Below are 20,996 nucleotides of genomic sequence, written 5' to 3' on the forward strand. Positions count from 1 at the left end.
ACCTGTGTGTATTTGTGTCACTGTGTTTGTGTCATTGTGTGTATGTGTGTACGTGTGTATATTTGTGTCACTGTGTTTGTGTCAGTGTGTGTGTGTTTTCTGTATTCTCTGTATCCTCTCTCTCCCTCGCCCCCATATCTGAAATGAGAACAACAAACCAACAGACAATCAATAAAAGGAATTTCTGTCATTGGGAATACTGTGTACAGCTTCATACAGGCTGTGCGGTGTGAAATCTTGGAGCGCTGGTTGAGACATGTGCTGCAGTCACTGCTTGGAACAGTAAGGGACCAGTTACCATGGTTATGGGAAGAGGCCCAGGTGTGCTCTTGAGGGTTTTGGTACACAACACAGCATTGCGAAGCTTGCTAGGAGTCCACCATGCACAGTGCTCCTGCATAGCGCTTGCCAACCCTCCAGGACTCGCCTGGAGTCTCTGAGAATTGCAGACTCAACTCCTGGACTTTGCTGCAGACAGAAATTCAGGGTGAAAAACATCAAAGAATTAAACCAGATGCTGAGGAACATAGGAGCAGGAGTAGGTCATTCGGCCCCTCGAGCCTGTTCTGCCATTTAACTACCTCATGGCTGATCTTCTATCTCAATACCATCTTCTTCACTATCCCCATATCCCTCAATGTCATTGGTATCTAGAAATCCATCGATCTCAGTCTTCAACATACTCGATGACTGATCCTCCGCAGCCCTCTGGGGTCGGGAATTTCTAAGGTTCACCACCCTCTGACTGAAGAAATTTCCCCCTCATTTCAGTCCTAAATGGCCTACAACCTTATTCTGAGACTATGTCCTCTGGTTCGAGACCCCACCCCCCACCATTCAGGGGAAACATCTTTCCTGCATCTACCTTGTCGAGCCCTGTAAGAACTTTGTATGTTTCAGTGAGATCACCTCTCATTCTTCTAAACTCCAGTGAATACAGACCCAGTCTCCCCAATCTCTCCTCGTAGGACAATGCTGCCACCCCAGGAACCAGTCTGCTGAACCTCCGTTGCACTCCCTCTATGACCAGTATTTCTGTTTTCCTACCTAAATGGATAACTTCACATTTTCCACATTATATTCCATGTTCTTGCCCACTCACTTAGCCTGTCTAAATCCCCTTGAAGCCTCTTTGCATCCTCCTCACAACGCACATTCCCTCCTAGTTTTGTGCCATTAGCAAACTTGGAAGTATTACATTTGGTCCCCACATCCAAATCATTGATACAGATTGTGAATAGCTGGGGCCCAAGCATTGATTCTCGCGGAACCCCACTAGTCACAGCCTGCCAACCTGAGAATGACCTGTTTATTCCTACTCTCTATTTTTTGTCTGTTAACCAATCCTCAATCCATGCCAGTATATTTCCCCCCAGTCCCATGAGCTCTAATTTTGCTTACTAACCTCCTGTGTGGGACCTTAGTTTCGAATTGGAACTACATCGTTTTCAAACTTTAATGTAAAATTCCTTCATATTATGGTCACTCTTCCCTAAAGGCTCCTGAACAACAGGATTATGACTTAGCCCGTTCTTATTACACAATGCTAGATCTAAATTAGCCAGTTCCCTAGTTGGTTGACAATCCCTCTGCCGTTTTGTTTTCATTAGTTCATTATTTAAAGATTTGGAGGAGGTGGGTGGCGGGAAGAAATGCTATTTGACTGGGTGGAGCGGTGCGGGGTGGGGGAGCACAGTGAGTTTGTCAGTATTTACAGGGGACCCTGGGAGTGTGTCAGTATTTACAGGGGGTCCCCGGGGAGTGTGTGTCAGTATTTACAGGGGACCCTGGGAGTGTGTGCCAGTATTTACAGGTGATCCCCGGGGAGTGTGTGTCTGTATTTACAGGGGGGTCCCTGGGGAGAGTGTGGGTCAGTATTTACAGGGGGGTCCCCGGGGAGAGTGTGTCAGTATTTACAGGTGGGTCCCTGGGGAGAGTGTGTCAGTATTTACAGGTGGGTCCCTGGGGAGAGTGTGTCAGTATTTACAGGGGGGTCCCCGGTTAGAGTGTGTCAGTATTTACAGGGGGGTCCCGGGGAGTGTGTCAGTATTTACAGGGGGTCCCGGGGAGTGTGGGGTCAGTATTTACAGGGGGGTCCCCGGGGAGTGTGTGTCAGTATTTACAGGGGGATGTGAGTGTGTGTTATTGGCTGGCGTGGGAAGGTGGGGATCTTTGTAGAGTCTGTGAACCCCCTGTAGATGTCTGTAAAAAAAAAAATATCTGTTTTTGTCTCTTTCTTTCCCTCCCTCAGGATGAGGATTATCCTCAGGTGCTGATAGGAGTCTTCATCCTGCAGCCCACCCCGTTCCTCCCTGAGTTCCTGAAACGACTTGTTGCCCTCGAATACCCCTCGGAACAGCGGAGCCTTTTCATCTATAACGGGGTAGGTTTCCCCGCCGTGTGTGTGGGGAAAGGGGGCTGATCCTAGCCCTGTTCCCCGTGGAGTCTCTCGCAGGGTCCCACATCCTCCACCTTGCTGGCAGTGGAGGGGGTTGGTGGGGTTGTTGCTGAGGGTGGGGGGGGTGCGAGGGCTGTACGTTTGAACTCTGACCTTTTCCTTTGGCGTGTGGACCCGAGCTCAGTCCATGAACCCACATAGGAACATATGAAATAGGAGCAGGGGTAGGTCATGGCTGATCTGTCTGTGTTTCGAGTTCCACATTCCCATCTACCCCCACCGATAATCTTTGATCCCCTTGCCTAACAAGGATCTATCTACCTCGGCCTTAAAACTATTCAGCGATTCCGCCTCCACCACCTTCTGAGGCAGAGAGTTCCAAACTCGCACAACCCTCAAGAGAAAAAAATTTCTCCTCATCTCTGTCCTAAAAGGGCAACCCCCTAATTTTAAAACAGTGACCCCCCTAGTTCTGGACCCACCCACAAGAGGAAACATCCTTTCCACGTCCACCCTGTCAAGGCCGTTCAGGTACTTGTAAACTTCAATGAAATCACCCCTCACTCTTCTAAACTCCAGTGGAAACAAGCCCAGTCTGTCCAACCTTTCCTCATAAGACAACCCACTCATTCCAGGCATCCATCTAGTCAGAAGGTCACCAGTTCAAGCCCCACTTCAAAGTTCTGAGGCCTCGTAATCTAGGCTAATGCTCCCAGTGCGGTTAACTGAGGGAGTGCCACATTGTCGGAGGTGCTGTCAATTCGGATGAACGAGGGCCCCCTTTGCCCTCTCAGGTGGCTGTAAAGGATCCCACAACAATTAATGCGAAGAAGAACCCGGTTGGGTGGGGTTGGGGGTGGGGTTGGGAGGTGTTGGGTGGGGTGAGAATCGCATCCCAGGTCCCAAGTCTTGGTATTGGCGATCTTGGCTGACGGGGGCAGGGTGGTGGCTACTGTCCTCAGTGACCCCTCTACCCTGGGCTAAAGGAGGAGGGGCAAGGGTGGGGGCAAATTCAGCCACGGCTTGCACACTGTGGCCTCAAGGAGGGGTTGGGCAGGGCTGTGAAGGCTTCCGTTGCCAAGCAGCTCGCTGGCACTTGGCCTGCCAACTCAGGTGAGCCAGGTGTCAGAGGGGAGGCAGTCAGGAGCCCTTTCCAGCGTTTCCATCCTCAAACAGCCTAGGCCAGGGCCAAGCACAAGCCACAGGTGCGTGGCCTCAAGTTGCATCGGGAGTTTTAAAATGATATGTATTTGCAAACAGGAGGTTTACCACGAGAAACACATCCAGAAGTTCTGGGAGAATCACCAGGAAGATTTTTACAGTATTAAAGTCGTTGGCCCAGAGGAGGAATTGACAGATGGCGAAGCCAGGGACATGGGCATGTGAGTCAGGCGAGACTGAGGCTTCGGCCTACTCAGACCTTACTCCTCAGCTATGTGTGTGTGTGATTGTGTGTGTTGTATTAGTGTATGTGTGTGTGTGTGTGATTGTGTGTGTTGTATTAGTGCATGTGTGTGTGATTGTGTGTGTTGTATTAGTGTGTGTGTGTGATTGTGTGTTGTATTAGTGTGTGTGTGTGATTGTGTGTTGCATTAGTGTGTGTATGTGATTGTGTGTGTTGTATTAGTGTGTGTGTGTGATTGTGTGTGTTGTATTAGTGTGTGTGTAATTTTGTGTGTTGTATTAGTGTATGTGTGTGTGTGATTGTGTGTGTTGTATTAGTGTATGTGTGTGTTGTATTAGTGTGTGTGTGTGATTGTGTGTGTTGTATTAGTGTGTGTGTGTGATTGTGTGTGTTGTATTAGTGTGTGTGTGTGATTGTGTGTGTTGTATTAGTGTGTGTGTGTGATTGTGTGTGTTGTATTAGTGTGTGTGTGATTGTGTGTGTTGTATTAGTGTATGTGTGTGTGTGATTGTGTGTGTTGTATTAGTGTATGTGTGTGTTGTATTAGTGTGTGTGTGTGATTGTGTGTGTTGTATTAGTGTGTGTGTGTGATTGTGTGTGTTGTATTAGTGTGTGTGTGTGATTGTGTGTGTTGTATTAGTGTGTGTGTGTGATTGTGTGTGTTGTATTAGTGTATGTGTGTGTGATTGTGTGTGTTGTATTAGTGTGTGTGTGTGATTGTGTGTGTTGTATTAGTGTGTGTGTGTGATTGTGTGTGTTGTATTAGTGTATGTGTGTGTGATTGTGTGTGTTGTATTAGTGTATGTGTGTGTGATTGTGTGTGTTGTATTAGTGTGTGTGTGTTGTATTAGTGTGTGTGTGTGATTGTGTGTGTTGTATTAGTGTATGTGTGTGTGTGATTGTGTGTGTTGTATTAGTGTATGTGTGTGTGTGATTGTGTGTGTTGTATTAGTGTATGTGTGTGTGATTGTGTGTGTTGTATTAGTGTATGTGTGTGTGTGATTGTGTGTGTTGTATTAGTGTATGTGTGTGTGATTGTGTGTGTTGTATTAGTGTATGTGTGTGTGTGTGATTGTGTGTGTTGTATTAGTGTATGTGTGTGTGTGTGATTGTGTGTGTTGTATTACTGTATGTGTGTGTGATTGTGTGTGTTGTATTAGTGTATGTGTGTGATTGTGTGTGTTGTATTAGTGTATGTGTGTGTGATTGTGTGTGTTGTATTAGTGTATGTGTGTGTTGTATTAGTGTGTGTGTGTGATTGTGTGTGTTGTATTAGTGTGTGTGTGTGATTGTGTGTGTTGTATTAGTGTGTGTGTGTGATTGTGTGTGTTGTATTAGTGTGTGTGTGTGATTGTGTGTGTTGTATTAGTGTATGTGTGTGTGATTGTGTGTGTTGTATTAGTGTGTGTGTGTGATTGTGTGTGTTGTATTAGTGTGTGTGTGTGATTGTGTGTGTTGTATTAGTGTATGTGTGTGTGATTGTGTGTGTTGTATTAGTGTATGTGTGTGTGATTGTGTGTGTTGTATTAGTGTGTGTGTGTTGTATTAGTGTGTGTGTGTGATTGTGTGTGTTGTATTAGTGTATGTGTGTGTGTGATTGTGTGTGTTGTATTAGTGTATGTGTGTGTGTGATTGTGTGTGTTGTATTAGTGTATGTGTGTGTGATTGTGTGTGTTGTATTAGTGTATGTGTGTGTGTGATTGTGTGTGTTGTATTAGTGTATGTGTGTGTGATTGTGTGTGTTGTATTAGTGTATGTGTGTGTGTGTGATTGTGTGTGTTGTATTAGTGTATGTGTGTGTGTGTGATTGTGTGTGTTGTATTACTGTATGTGTGTGTGATTGTGTGTGTTGTATTAGTGTATGTGTGTGATTGTGTGTGTTGTATTAGTGTGTGTGTGTGATTGTGTGTTGTATTAGTGTGTGTGTGTGATTGTGTGTTGCATTAGTGTGTGTATGTGATTGTGTGTGTTGTATTAGTGTGTGTGTGTGATTGTGTGTGTTGTATTAGTGTGTGTGTAATTTTGTGTGTTGTATTAGTGTATGTGTGTGTGTGATTGTGTGTGTTGTATTAGTGTATGTGTGTGTTGTATTAGTGTGTGTGTGTGATTGTGTGTGTTGTATTAGTGTGTGTGTGTGATTGTGTGTGTTGTATTAGTGTGTGTGTGTGATTGTGTGTGTTGTATTAGTGTGTGTGTGTGATTGTGTGTGTTGTATTAGTGTGTGTGTGATTGTGTGTGTTGTATTAGTGTATGTGTGTGTGTGATTGTGTGTGTTGTATTAGTGTATGTGTGTGTTGTATTAGTGTGTGTGTGTGATTGTGTGTGTTGTATTAGTGTGTGTGTGTGATTGTGTGTGTTGTATTAGTGTGTGTGTGTGATTGTGTGTGTTGTATTAGTGTGTGTGTGTGATTGTGTGTGTTGTATTAGTGTATGTGTGTGTGATTGTGTGTGTTGTATTAGTGTGTGTGTGTGATTGTGTGTGTTGTATTAGTGTGTGTGTGTGATTGTGTGTGTTGTATTAGTGTATGTGTGTGTGATTGTGTGTGTTGTATTAGTGTATGTGTGTGTGATTGTGTGTGTTGTATTAGTGTGTGTGTGTTGTATTAGTGTGTGTGTGTGATTGTGTGTGTTGTATTAGTGTATGTGTGTGTGTGATTGTGTGTGTTGTATTAGTGTATGTGTGTGTGTGATTGTGTGTGTTGTATTAGTGTATGTGTGTGTGATTGTGTGTGTTGTATTAGTGTATGTGTGTGTGTGATTGTGTGTGTTGTATTAGTGTATGTGTGTGTGATTGTGTGTGTTGTATTAGTGTATGTGTGTGTGTGTGATTGTGTGTGTTGTATTAGTGTATGTGTGTGTGTGTGATTGTGTGTGTTGTATTACTGTATGTGTGTGTGATTGTGTGTGTTGTATTAGTGTATGTGTGTGATTGTGTGTGTTGTATTAGTGTATGTGTGTGTGATTGTGTGTGTTGTATTAGTGTATGTGTGTGTTGTATTAGTGTGTGTGTGTGATTGTGTGTGTTGTATTAGTGTGTGTGTGTGATTGTGTGTGTTGTATTAGTGTGTGTGTGTGATTGTGTGTGTTGTATTAGTGTGTGTGTGTGATTGTGTGTGTTGTATTAGTGTATGTGTGTGTGATTGTGTGTGTTGTATTAGTGTGTGTGTGTGATTGTGTGTGTTGTATTAGTGTGTGTGTGTGATTGTGTGTGTTGTATTAGTGTATGTGTGTGTGATTGTGTGTGTTGTATTAGTGTATGTGTGTGTGATTGTGTGTGTTGTATTAGTGTGTGTGTGTTGTATTAGTGTGTGTGTGTGATTGTGTGTGTTGTATTAGTGTATGTGTGTGTGTGATTGTGTGTGTTGTATTAGTGTATGTGTGTGTGTGATTGTGTGTGTTGTATTAGTGTATGTGTGTGTGATTGTGTGTGTTGTATTAGTGTATGTGTGTGTGTGATTGTGTGTGTTGTATTAGTGTATGTGTGTGTGATTGTGTGTGTTGTATTAGTGTATGTGTGTGTGTGTGATTGTGTGTGTTGTATTAGTGTATGTGTGTGTGTGTGATTGTGTGTGTTGTATTACTGTATGTGTGTGTGATTGTGTGTGTTGTATTAGTGTATGTGTGTGATTGTGTGTGTTGTATTAGTGTATGTGTGTGTGATTGTGTGTGTTGTATTAGTGTATGTGTGTGTGATTGTGTGTGTTGTATTAGTGTATGTGTGTGATTGTGTGTGTTGTATTAGTGTATGTGTGTGTGATTGTGTGTGTTGTATTAGTGTATGTGTGTGTGATTGTGTGTGTTGTATTAGTGTATGTGTGTGTGATTGTGTGTGTTGTATTAGTGTGTGTGTGTGATTGTGTGTGTTGTATTAGTGTATGTGTGTGTGTGATTGTGTGTGTTGTATTAGAGTATGTGTGTGTGTGTGATTGTGTGTGTTGTATTAGTGTATGTGTGTGTGTGTGTGTGTGTGTTTGCATGTGTGTTTGAGGCTCTGTTCACATATCCATCTGCTGGTGAAACGCTCATCCACACCTTTGCTATCCCTGGACTCGACTATTCCATCAGACCCCTGGCTGGTCTCTACCCTCTGTAATTTGAGGTCATTCGAAACTCTGCTATTCCGTCCCTTTAACTAGTAGCGAGCCCTGTTCACTCATCACCCTTTGTGCTCACTGCTGCATCCCGGTTAAGCAATGTCTTGATTTTAAAAATCCCATCCCCCTCCACGGCCTGTGTGTGTGCGCACCTGTATATGTATGTGTGTGTCTGTGTATGAGTGTGTGTGTGTGCGCACGCACGCGTGTTGTGTGTGTGTGTCTTGGTGTGTGTGCGTGTGTTTCTGAGAATGAGTGACATCTGTGTGTGCGTGTCTGTGTGTGCATGTGTGCGTGTGTGACTGTATGAGTGTGTGACTGTATGAGTGTGTGCATGTCTGTGTGTGTGTTTCTGTGCATGAGAGTGTGTATGTTTCTGTGTATGAGTGTGCGTGTGTGCCTGTATGTATGTGTGCGTGTGTGACTGTATGAGTGTGTGCATGTCTGTTTGCATTTCTGAGTGTGTGTGTGTTTCTGTGTATGTGTGTGTGTGTGTGCCTGTATGTGTGTGTGTGTGTGTGTGTGCGCCTGTATGTGTGTTTCTCTATGTGTGTGTTTCTGTGTATGAGTGTGTGTGTGTGTGTGTGTTTCTGTGTATGTGTGTGTGTTTCTCTATGTGTGTGTTTCTGTGTATGAGTGCGTGTATGTGTTTCTGTGTATGAGTGCGTGTGTGTGTTTCTGTGTATGTGTGTGTGTGTGTGTGTTTCTGTGTATGTGTGTGTGTGCCTGTATGTGTGTGTGTGTGTGTGCCTGTATGTGTGTATGTGTGTGTGTGTGTGTGTGTGCCTGTATGTGTGTGTGTTGGGGGGGCGGGGGGCTGGTTTTGGCTGATTCTGCTTTTTCTTGTTCATAGTTCACCCCTTGAAGAGAGACCAGTTCTGTTCCACGTTTGCTTGTTTGCCCCACAATCCCCTCCCTCAGCAGGAAGCCGACTCTCAGCCCTTCCATTGTATTTTTCAGGCACTTGTGTCGTCAGGACCTGGACTGTGACTATTATTTTAGCCTGGACTCCGATGTGGTCCTGACCAATCCAAAGAGCCTCAAAATCCTCATCGAACACAACAAGTAAGGTTGATTTATCCGCCATACTCCTGAGACCCTCACTGCCTGACCCACAGCTCTGTTACCTGTAGGCTCGACTATTCCAACACTCTCCTGGCCAGCTACTCACATCCTACCCTCAGTAAACTTCAGCTGATCCAAAACCCGTTGCCCTGTATCCCCACTCACACCAAATCCCGTTCACCCACCACCCACTGTGCTCCCAGGCCGGCAGTACCTCAATATCAAATTCTCGTCCTTGTCGTCAGATTCCTCCCTCCCCGTCCCTTCTTCTGTAACCGCCTCCAGCCCCCCAACCATCTGAGATCCCTGCTCTCCTCCAACTCTGGCACCTTGACCATGCCAGATTTCCATCGCTCCACCATTGGCGGCCGTGCCTTCAGCTGCCTGGGGCCCTAAACTCTGGAATTCCCTCCCTAAACCTCTCCGCCTCTCTCTCTTTTAAGATGCTCCTTACAACCCGCCTCTTTGACCGAGCTTTTGGTCACCTGACCCGAATGCCTCCTTTTGTGGCTCAGTGTGAAATATTGTTGGATAATGCTCCTGTGTAGTGCCTTTGGGATGTTTTACTACAATAAGATCATAATAAGGTTGACACCCTCCAGGACAAAGCAGCCCCGCTTGATTGGCACCCCATCCACAAACATTCACTCCCTCCACCACCGACACACAGTAGCAGCAGTGTGTGTACCATCTACAAGATGCACTGCAGCAACTCACCAAGGCTCCTTAAACCCTTCCAACCCACGACCTCTACCACCTAGAAGGACAAGGGTAGTAAACACAAGGGAACACCATCATCTCCAAGTCACTCACCATCCTGACTTGGAAATATATCGGCCGTTCCTTCACTGTCGTTGTGTCAAAATCCTGGAACTCCCTCCCTAACAGCACTGTGGGTGTTACCTACAACACAGGGACTGCAGCGGCTCAAGAATGCAGCTCACCACCACCTTCTCAAGGGGCAACTAGGGATGGGCAATAAATGCTGACCCAGCCAGCGACGCCCACATCCTCTAAATGAATAAAAAAAAGAAATGGGAGGAGGAGGCCATTCGGCCCCTTGAACCTGTTCCCCCATTCAATAAGACCATGGCTGATCTGATTGTGGCCTTAACTCCACTTTCCTACCTGTTCCCCACAACACTTGACTTCCTCATCTATCAAAACCTTGTCTAACTCACCCTTGAATATATTCAACGTCCCGGCCTCCGCTGCTCTCTTGGGGGGGGGAGAATTCCAAAGATTAACAACCCTCTGAGAGAGCAAATTCCTCCTCATCTCCGTCTTAAATGGGAGACCCCTTATTTTGAACTGCGCCCCTCCCCACCCCCTCAGTTCTAGATTCCCCCACGAAGGGGAAACATCCTCTCAGCATCCACCCTGTCCAGCCCCCCTCAGAATCTTATATGTTTCAATAAGATCACCTCCCGTTCTCCTGAACCCCAGTGAGTATAGGTGCTATATAAACGTAAGTTGTTGATTTGTCTCACTTTCGCCCTGAGAGTGGGAGCTCTCGCCGGAGTGCAGTTCCACACGTGCTGACCCTGGTACCCCGCCGTTTTCCCCGAGTGAGCTCGGCTGGCTGTTCAACTTTGGAAGGAAGCGCACGCCCGACGCACGCTCGCCCCAGTTTCCGGCGGAAGGCACTGCGATGGCGTTCGGGGTCGAGGACACGTTTCCCCCTCACCCCGCCTGTCCGGCTGAGGCCAATTATAACACCCTCCAACCTCCCAATTCAAGCCCACCCTCCAGGGTGGGGGGGGCCAGGACTGTGGGAGTGTTCCACATGTTTGTGGGATCTTGCTGTGCGCAAGTTGGCTGCAGCGCCACCTACAACACAGCAGCGACTGCACTTCGAGGAAACCTCTTATTGGCGGCGAAGGCGCGTCCTGAGGTGGTGAAAGGCGCTACACAAATGCATTCAGCGGGCTTTCCCCCCCGCCCCCCCCCACCGTGTCAGTTGAACCAGTCAGCGTCTCCTCCTGAAACTGGCTGACTGTCACCACCTAGTGGCTGCGGTTGGAAGAGCCGTGGCTCTCTTGCATCATGGCGACTGGACGTAGCGTCCTCAAGAGGGCAGTCTCGAGTACATCATGGAGGCCGGCACTGAAGATGGTTGTGGGGGGGGGCGTGGGCCATTCAGCCCATCGTGCCTGTGCCTGCTACCCAGTTTGCCCCACTCCCAGCTGGCGCCTTGCCAATTCATTTCCCGTTCAAGTTTTTAATTCAATTCCATCTTTTGAAAACCGCAGATTGAATCTGCTTCCACCGCCCTGCCAGGCAGCGCATTGCAGATCACGACCAAACTGTACACAGCAAGATCCCAATAGCTGACGGCCAGGCCATCCCTCTTATTTAGCTGATGTTGGTTGAGGGTGGTGGGGGTGGGGTGGTAAATATTTGTCCAGGATTCTGTTCTTCAAAATATTAACATGGGATCCACCCGAGTGGGCCCTCAGCTTAGGGTCTCACCCAAAAAGACAGCTCCTCTGACAGTGCAGCACTCCCCTGGAGGGTCAGCCTGGACTCTGTGCTCTAGAGTGTGGAATTGAACCTGCGGCCTTCTGTCATTGGCCCCAAGAGGCGGGGGTCGGGTTCTGCCATTGGATCCTAGAGGTGGGAGTCGGGTTCTTCCATTGGCCCTTAGAGGCGGGGTCAGGTTCTGCCATTGGACCCTAGAGGCGGGGGGTCGGGTTCTGCCATTGGACCCTAGAGGCGGGGGTAGGGTTCTGCCATTAGCCCTTAGAGGCGGGGTCGGGTTCTGTCATTGGACCCTAGAGGCAGGGGGGTCGGGTTCTGCCATTGGCCCCTAGAGGCGGGGTCAGGTTCTGCCATTGGATCCTAGAGGTGGGGGTCGGGTTCTGTCATTGGCCCTTAGAGGCGGGGTCAGGTTCTGCCATTGGATCCTAGAGGCGGGGGTCGGGTTCTGCCATTGGCCCTGAGAGGCGGGGTCAGGTTCTGCCATTGGACCCTAGAAGCCGGGGGTCGGGTTCTGCCATTGGCCCTGAGAGGCGGGGTCAGGTTCTGCCATTGGACCCTAGAAGCCGGGGGTCGGGTTCTGCTATTGGCCCCCAGAGGCAGGGGTCAGGTTCTGCCATTGGCCCCTAGAGGCGGGGTCAGGTTCTGCCATTGGCCCCTAGAGGCGGGGTCAGGTTCTGCCATTGGCCCCTAGAGGCGGGGGTCGGGTTCTGCCATTGGCCCTTAGAGGCGGGGTCGGGTTCTGCCATTGGCACCTAGAGGTGGGGTCAGGTTCTGCCATTGGACCCTAGAGGCGGGGTCAGGTTCTGCCATTGGCCCCTAGAGGCGGGGGTCAGGTTCTGCCATTGGCCCTTAGAGGCGGGGTCGGGTTCTGCCATTGGACCCTAGAGGCGGGGGCGTCAGGTTCTGCCATTAGACCCTTGAGACAGGGGTCAGGTTCTGCCATTGGACCCTTGGGGGGTGGGGTCGGTTTCTGCCATTGGACCCTAGAGGCAGGGGTCAGGTTCTACCATTGGACCCTTGAAGGGGGGGGTCAGGTTCTGCCATTGGAGCCTTGAGGGGGAGTCAGGTTCTGCCATTGGCCCCACAGTTTGCTTGTCTAACCTTGGGTTCTCACCTCTCACCAGGTTTGTGATTGCGCCGATGGTCAGTCGTCACGGAAAGCTGTGGTCCAACTTCTGGGGGGCCATAAATGCAGACGGTTACTACAGCCGAGCGGAGGACTACATCGACATTGTGCAGCTGAAGAGAGTGTGAGTAATGGGGTTTGGTCAGGCTGGGCTGCTCGGTTTTAAAGGAATTTGTAACATGCTCCCTTGTAAACAGTTTGAACTTTTCCCAAATACAATTTAACAGCAACAACCGATGGCACAAAGGTGAGTGGTATTGTGAGCAATGTAGATGGAAGCATAAAACACTAGGAGGGCAGCAGACACATGGGGACACCATCACCTGGAGGTTCCCCTCCGAGTCACTCACCATCCTGACTTGGAAATATATCGGCCGTTCCTTCACTGTTGCTGGGTCAAAATCCTGGAACTCCCTCCCTAACAGCACTGTGGGTGTACCTACACCACATGGACTGCAGCGGTTCAAGAAGGCAGCTCACCACCACCTTCTCAAGGGGCAACTAGGGATGGGCAGTAAATGCTGGGCCCGGCCAGTGATCCCCACGTCCCCGTGAAAGAATTTTTTAAAAAGTGAATCGGCAAAGCTGGAGCGAAAGGATTTCAAATGTGAGGCCGTCCACTTGGGACCTAAGGAGGACGTAATAGGCTACTTCCTAAATGGTGAAAATCTAGAAACCATGGAGGTCCAAAGAGAAAATGCCATTAAAATGTCATGAACAGACACAAAAAAAAAAATCAACATGTCTAGTGAAATGTTGGCCTTTATATCTAGGGGAGCAGAATACAATTGGATAGAAGTCATGGACTATACAAAGCCCTGGTTCAGTCACACTGGGAGTCACTGTGAGCAGTCCCGGCCCTCACGCCTTAGGTAGGATATATTGACCTTGGAGGGAGCGCAGTGCAGTTTTATCAGAATGATACCTGGACACGAAGGGGTTAAATTACAAGGAAAGATTTCACAAACTAAGGTGCATTCACTGGTTAAGAAGGTTAGGCGGTGATTTGATTGAAATTTTCAAGATGTTAAGGGGAACAGATAAGGTCGATGGAGAGAAATGTATTTCCGACGGTTGGTGAGTCTGGGGCTAGGGGGGCAGAGTCTAAAAATTCGAGCCAGACTTTTCAGGAGTGAACGCTTCTACCCTGGGCGGAGAGGTAACATGTGTTGATCCTTTCTTATAAGTTGCCAGCAAAGAAGCTCGAGATCTTCATAGCTCTCTAGTCAGGCACACTGTCCTTGCTCATTCGTTATGGCATGACAAGTGTTACTGTAAACCAGGCCACGAGAAGAGAAGGCACCAGATGCCAACCTGTTAACCACCAGGGATGGAACAAGTGATCCTGAGCCCCAATGCACCAGTCCTCGCCTCAAGACTGCCTTGTCCTTCTCAACTGCTGATGAGGCGCCCGAAAAGAGGGCAACAGGTACGGGTCCTACGCCCAGCCACTTCAGACAAAGCTAAGCAACACCGTCATCTAAACTGACCCCTGACACTCCAAAGTCTAGAGCGTTCCTGGGAGTGACCAAATTTGAACCATTTCTGTAGTCCCAGCTACAGTACAAACCTATGAGATATCTGGCAGTTAGAAAAAGGCAAAAAACTTTTAATTATTAAAGCAGACCCTAACCCTATGTAGATACAACTAGGGTACCTTGGACCCTCACACCTCACACCATCTGCAATTATCACCACCAAGTTGTAACAAATGGAGCTGACTGTTTAATATTGAATTCAGTCATGGAGGGGGAGACGGGGGCCCAGCATCACTCGACTAGTAATCCAGAGGCCCAGGCTAATGCTCTGGGGTCATGGGTTCAAATCCCACCCCGGCAGCCGGTGGGATTTAAATTCAATTAATAATCGGGAATTGAAAAGTAGCCTCAGTAATGGGGACCATGGCAACTATCGTCGACTGTTGTAAAAACCCCTCTAGGCCACTAAGTAAGGGGAGTGTCCTGGACTCCATCCCGCCGCATGCTACCCACCACCATCTCGGCACAACCCCAACCCAGCAAGAGGTAGAAAGGGCCATTCGACAGCTAAAGAGCAACAAGGCATCAGGCATCGATGGAATGCTCGGCGATGGACTAAAGCACGGTGGAGAAGCACTATTGGCGTGAATACATGGTCTCGTCCCTCCTTATCTGGAAGGAGGGAGGCATGCCAGGAGATCTCAGAGATGCCATAATTGTGACCATCTTCAAGAAAGGTGACAAGTCCGGCTGCGGTAACTGTAGAGGAATCCCCCCGCTGTCGGCCACAGGAAAGGTCATCGCAAGAATCCTCTTCAATCGCCTTCTCTCTGTGGCTGAAGAGCTCCTCTCAGAGTCGCCGTGCGGAATCCGCCTTGATCTTCACGGACATGATCTTCACCACGTGGCAACTGCAAGAGAAATGCAGGGAACAGCACCAACCCCATGTACACGGCTGCCTCTGACCTCACAGAAACCTTCGACACTGCCAATCGCGAAGGACTCTGGAGCATCCTCCTCCGTTTTGGCTGCCCTCAAAAGTTTGTCACCATCCTCCGCCTGCTGCACGATGACGTGCAAGCCGTGATCCTGACCAACGGATCCACCACAGACCCGATCCACGTTCGGATTGGGATCAAGCAAGGCTGTGTCATCGCACCGACACTCTTCTCGATCCTCCTCGCTGCGACACTCCTCGCTGGAGTGGAGCTAAACTACAGAACAAGCAGGAACCCATTCGCCCTCCGCCACCTGTAGGCCAGATCCAAGGTCGTCCCATCCTCTGTCATTGAACTACAGGATGCAGACAATGCTTGTGTCTGTGCACACTCAGAGGCCGAGCTCCAAGCCATCGTCAACACCTTCACCGAGGCGTACGAGAGCGTAGGCCTTACACTAAACATCCACAAGACAAAGGTCCTCGACCAGCCTGCCCCACCACACTGCACTGGTTATCAAAATCCACAACGCGGCCTTGGACAACATTGAACCACTTTCCACACTGTGGGAGCCTAGTGTCAACAAGGGCAGACATTGGCGACGAGGTTCGACACCGCCTTCAGTGTGCGAGCGCAGTCTTCAGCTGCCTGAGGAAGAGAGCGTTTGAAGATCAGAACCTCAAACCCAGCACCAAGCTCCTGGTCTGCAGAGCAGTGGTGATACTCACACAGACCCTGTACAGCAGGCACCCCAAAACTTTGGAAAAGTACCTCCAGCGCTGCCTCCACAAGATCCCGCAAATCCATTGGCAGGACTGGTGCACCAGTGCCAGTGTTCTCACTCAGGTTGGCATCACAATGACCAGGCTCGGTCAGCTCCGCTGGGCGGGCCACATCCTCCTCAGGCCTGACACGAGACTCCCGAAGCAAGCGCTCCGCTCAGAGATTCGACACGGCGATTGAGCCCCAGGAGGGCAGAGGAGACGCCCTTCAAGGACATCCTCTCAAAGCCTCCTTGAAAAAAAATGCAACATCCCCACTGACGTCCGGGAATCCCTGGCCCAAGACCATCCGAAGTGGGGGGAAAGCATCCAGGAGGGAGGAGCTGAACTCCTCGAGTCTCGTCGCCAAGGGCTAGCGGAAGCCCAAACTTGGACAGCGGAAGGAGCGCGTGGCAGCCCCACCCACCGGTTCCCCCTACCGCCATCTGCAGGTCGCTCATTGAACTCTTCAGCCCCCTCAAAACTCATTTTTAGCGTGGAGGCAAGTCACCCTCGACCCTGAGGGGCTGCCGAAGAGAAGACTTCACTCATGCCCCCTTTAGGGGAGGAAATCTGCCGTCCTTACCCGGTCTGGCCCACATGTGACTCCAGACCCACACAGCAAATGTGGTTGACTCTTTAACTGCCCCCTCTCTGAAATGGCCGAGCGAGCCCACTCAGTTCAAGGGGCAATTAGGGATGGGCAACAAATGCTGGCCTTGCCAGCGATGCCCACATCTCATGAAAGAATCAAGGAAAAAAAGGTTCCAGTCTCCATATAATAAAAAGGATATTGAGGCACTGGAGGAAGTGCATAATAAAATGATTTACAAGGATTATACCAAAGCAGAGAGGTTGTAGCTATGAAGAAATACTGTACGGGCTGTGGCTCTTTGCTCTAGAAAAGAGAAGACTGAAGGATGACCTGATAGGGGTCTTTAAAATTGGGAAGGGCCTCGATAGAGTAGACATAGAGAAGATGTTTCCATTTGTGCGGGAGACCAGAACTAGGGGGCCATCAATATAAGATCGTCACTGATAAATCCAATCAGGTATTCAGGAGAAACCTCTTTACTCAGAGAGTGAAACTCGCTACCACAGAGAGCGGTTGAGGTGAATCGTGTAGATATGTTTTAAGGGGAAGCTGGATAAACACATGAGGGTGAAGGGAATAGAGGGTTACGGTGAGATGTTTAGATGAGGGGAGGTGCGACTGGAGCATAAACACCAGCATGGACAGGTTGGGCCAAATGGCCTGTTTCTGTGCTGTACATCCCATGTAATCACAAGCTTGCTTATATCATGTTAATCACACCAGTTGTTTTGGGAAATCCAAAAAGATTTTGCTTTGTGTCAAAGTGCCATTATCTATTCACTTGTTGCACACCCACCCCAAGCCTGTATTTGGCAACCTCCCACTATTCCTGGCCAGGACTGACATGATTGGATCATTTTTCCCTGTCAGTCACGGCTAGAGACTGCCCTAGTGTAAGTGAAAGAGATTGACTTTATGCACAGAATTTATGTAACTATCCTTCAATGATTGTATCTCGCTGGAGAAATCGCCCTGCTTTTACTGGGAGAAGTTGCTGTAGTTCTGGTTTGTAGAGGCTTTTTTGTAAATAGACTCTGTGGACTGTTTGATGTAATGCGCTCTATAAATAGAATCTGCAGACAGTTTTATGCAGTGTGATGCTTAAATAGACTCTGTAGACAGTTTGATGTTTAAATAGACTTTGCAGACAGTTTGATGTTTAAATAGGCTTTGCAGACAGTTTGATGTTTAAATAGACTCTGCAGACAGTTTGATGTTTAAATAGACTCTGCAGACAGTTTGATGTTTAAATAGACTTTGCAGACAGTTTGATGTGGTGTGATGTTTAAATATACTTTCTTTGCTGCAGTGCACGGTTTAAATAGACAATAGACTTTGGATTCTTTGATGTGGTGCACTATTTAAGTAGATTCTGTGGGCTGTTTGCTGCAGTGAGCTATTTAAACAGACTGTGCTGTAAAACCCCCCCAACCAGCTCCAACTCGCTGTTGACTGTAGTGTCAACAGATTCTCTGCCCCTTTATCTGTTTCTACTGCCCAGGGATAGCTCGTTAACTTCTTTAACCCCCTCAGCTGCTAACACTGTGAACAGCTGATGGGGAACTTGGCATGGTGGACAATTTGCATTAGCTCATCATGAGCCCAAAGATTGGTTGAGGGAGATGGTGGGAATATGCGATTGAGGGAGATGGAGGGATTGATGGAGATGGAGGGAGGTAGGAACATAGGAGCAGGAGTGGGCCATTCAGTCTGTCGAGCCTGCTTCCCCCATTCAATAAGATCATGGCTGATCATCCACTTCAATGCCTTTTCCCCCACACTATCCCCATATCCCTTTATGTCATTGGCATTTAGAAATCTGTCAATCTCTGCTTTAAACAAACTCAATGACTGAGCTTCCGCGGCCCTCTGGGGTAGAGAATTCCAAAGATTCACAATCCTCTGAGTAAAAATAATTCTCCTCATCTCGGTCCTAAGCGTCTTCCCCCTTCTTTTGAAATTGTGTCCCCTGGTTCTAGACTCCCCAACCAGGAGAAACATCTTACCTGCATCTACCCTGTCTATTCCTTTTAAGTATTTTGTAGGTTCCAATGAGATCACCTCTCATTCTTCGAAACTCTAGAGAATACAGTTTCCCCAATCTCTCTTCATAGAACATTCCCTCCATCCCAGGAACAAGTCTGATGACCCTCTGTTGCACTCCCTCTATGGCAATAATATCCTTCCTAAGGTAAGGGGACCAAAACTGCACACAGTACTCCCGGTGCGGTCTGACCAACACAATTGAAGCAAGACTTCACTACTTCCGCACTCAAATCCTCTTATAATAAAGGCTAACATACCATTAGCCTTCCTAATGACTTGCTGCACCTGCATGTTGGCTTTCAGGGACTTATTGACGAGGACACTAGGGTCTCTTTATACATCGACACTTTCTAATCTCTTACCATTTAAGAAATATTGTGCGCATCTGTTCCTCTTACCAAAGTGGATAACCTCACATTTTTCCACATTATGTTCCATCTGCCATGTTCTTCCCCACTCACTAAGTCTGCCCAAGTCCTCCTGTAACCGCTTTGCATCTTCCTCACAACACACATTCCTGTCTAGCTTTGTGTCATCTGTGAAGTCGGAAATATCACATTTGGTCCCCACATCCAAAGCGTTGGTATATATTGTGAGCAGCTGGGGTCCAAGTACTGATCCATGTGGTACCCCACTAGTCACAGCCTGGCAACGTGAGAAAGATCCTACTCTCTGTCTTCTGCCTGTTAGCCAATCCTTAACCCATGCCAGTATACTACCTCCTACCCCATGTGCTTATATTTTGCTAATCAACCTCCTGTGGGGGACTTTATCAAAAGCCTTCTGAAAATCCAAGTATACTACATCCATCGACTCCCCTTTATCAATTCTGTTAGTAACATCCTCAAGAAACTCCCAACAGGTTCATCAACATGATTCCCCACTCATAAATCCACGGTGATTATACCCAGTCAGATCATTATTCTCCAAGTGTCCGTTTCTCACATCCTTTATAATAGATTCTAGCATTTTTCTTACCACTGGTGTGAGGCTAACAGGTCTGTAGTTCCCCATTTGCTCCCTCCCTCCCTTCTTGACATTTGCTACCTTCCAATCTGCAGGAACCATTCCAGAATCGATAGACTTTCGGAAGATGATCACCAATGCATCCACTATCCCCATAGCTACCTGTTTCAACAGGCTGGGCGGTAGACTGTCGGGTCCCGGGGATTAAACAAAGAGCTGCACATGTCAGCTGTCCTGAGTGACTGGAATGATAAATTGCCTGCAAGTTTGGCAGTGGTGGGGATTGAACCCACATCTCCATAGGGGCTGGAGCCTTATTCCGGCACTTTACACCACTCGACCACACTACCTGGAGGGATTGAGGGAGATGGAGGGAAAGTGGGATTGAGGGAGATGGAGGGATTGAGGGAGATGGAGGGAAAGTGGGATTGAGGGAGATGGAGGGATTGAGGGAGATGGAGGGAAAGTGGGATTGAGGGAGATGGAGGGATTGAGGGTGTGATTGACTCTTAACTGCCCGCTGAAATGACTGAGCAACCCACTCGGTTCAGAGACAATTCGGGGTGGGCCTTGCCAGCGACACCTATGTCCCGCAGAAGAATTAAGAAAAAAAGATGGAGGGTAAGTGGGAATGAGAGAGATGGTGAGATGTTGGGAGATGATGGGAAGGAGGCATTGAGGGAGATGGAGGGATTGAGGGAGGAGGAGGGAATGTGGGATTGAGGGAGATGGAGGAATTGAGGGAGATGGTGGGATTGAGGGAGGAGGAGGAAATGTGGGATTGAGGGAGATGGAGGAATTGAGGGAGGAGGAGGGAATGTGGGATTGAGGGAGATGGAGGAATTGAGGGAGATGGTGGGATTGAGGGAGGAGGAGGGAATGTGGGATTGAGGGAAATGGAGGAATTGAGGAAGATGGAGGGATTGAGGGAGGAGGAGGAAATGTGGGATTGAGGGTGATGGAGGAATTGAGGGAGGAGGAGGGAATGTGGGATTGAGGGAGATGGAGGAATTGAGGGAGATGGAGGGATTGAGGGAGGAGGAGGGAATGTGGGATTGAGGGAGATGGAGGAATTGAGGGAGATGGAGGGATTGAGGGAGGAGGAGGGAATGTGGGATTGAGGGAGATGGAGGGATTGAGGGAGATGGAGGGATTGAGGGAGGAGGAGGGAATGTGGGATTGAGGGAGATGGAGGGATTGAGGGAGATGGAGGGATTGAGGGAGGAGGAGGGAATGTGGGATTGAGGGAGATGGAGGGATTGAGGGAGATGGAGGGATTGAGGGAGGAGGAGAGAATGTGGGATTGAGGGAGATGGAGGGATTGAGGGAGATGGAGGGATTGAGGGAGGAGGAGGGAATGTGGGATTGAGGGAGATGGAGGGATTGAGGGAGATGGAGGGATTGAGGGAGGAGGAGGGAATGTGGGATTGAGGGAGATGGAGGGATTGAGGGAGATGGTGGGATGCTGATGAACTCTCCCCAGCAGTGTTTCTGGAAAGTTCTGTTCAAACGATGGCCTCGGCTCCTCCGGTCCCTTGCTTGGGCCGCTCGCGTGTGACTTGCACGTCCAACTGTTTTCTGTGGTGACTGTTCCTCTCCCCTCCCCCCCCACAGTGGTATCTGGAATGTTCCGTACATTTCCC

The 20,996-nt window shown here is 48.5% G+C and overlaps 1 protein-coding gene across 1 annotated transcript in view; it reads left to right on the forward strand.

Moving 5' to 3' along the window:
* The window catches only part of LOC144676765 (multifunctional procollagen lysine hydroxylase and glycosyltransferase LH3-like), a gene marked incomplete at its 3' end in the record, with an annotated part of 62,697 nt that extends 41,705 nt beyond the window's left edge, over positions 1–20,992 (forward strand). Inside the window, exons 9-13 of the mRNA XM_078537084.1 lie at positions 2,252–2,383; positions 3,659–3,780; positions 8,858–8,962; positions 12,568–12,693; positions 20,968–20,992. Coding sequence (XP_078393210.1) covers positions 2,252–2,383; positions 3,659–3,780; positions 8,858–8,962; positions 12,568–12,693; positions 20,968–20,992 — 510 coding nt within the window. The remainder of the gene's footprint in view (positions 1–2,251; positions 2,384–3,658; positions 3,781–8,857; positions 8,963–12,567; positions 12,694–20,967) is intronic.
* Between the last annotated feature and the right edge of the window lie 4 nt (positions 20,993–20,996).

The sequence above is a fragment of the Cetorhinus maximus genome, unplaced genomic scaffold, assembly GCF_964194155.1.
Source record: "Cetorhinus maximus unplaced genomic scaffold, sCetMax3.hap1.1 HAP1_SCAFFOLD_1883, whole genome shotgun sequence".
Classification (NCBI taxonomy): Eukaryota; Metazoa; Chordata; class Chondrichthyes; order Lamniformes; family Cetorhinidae; genus Cetorhinus; species Cetorhinus maximus.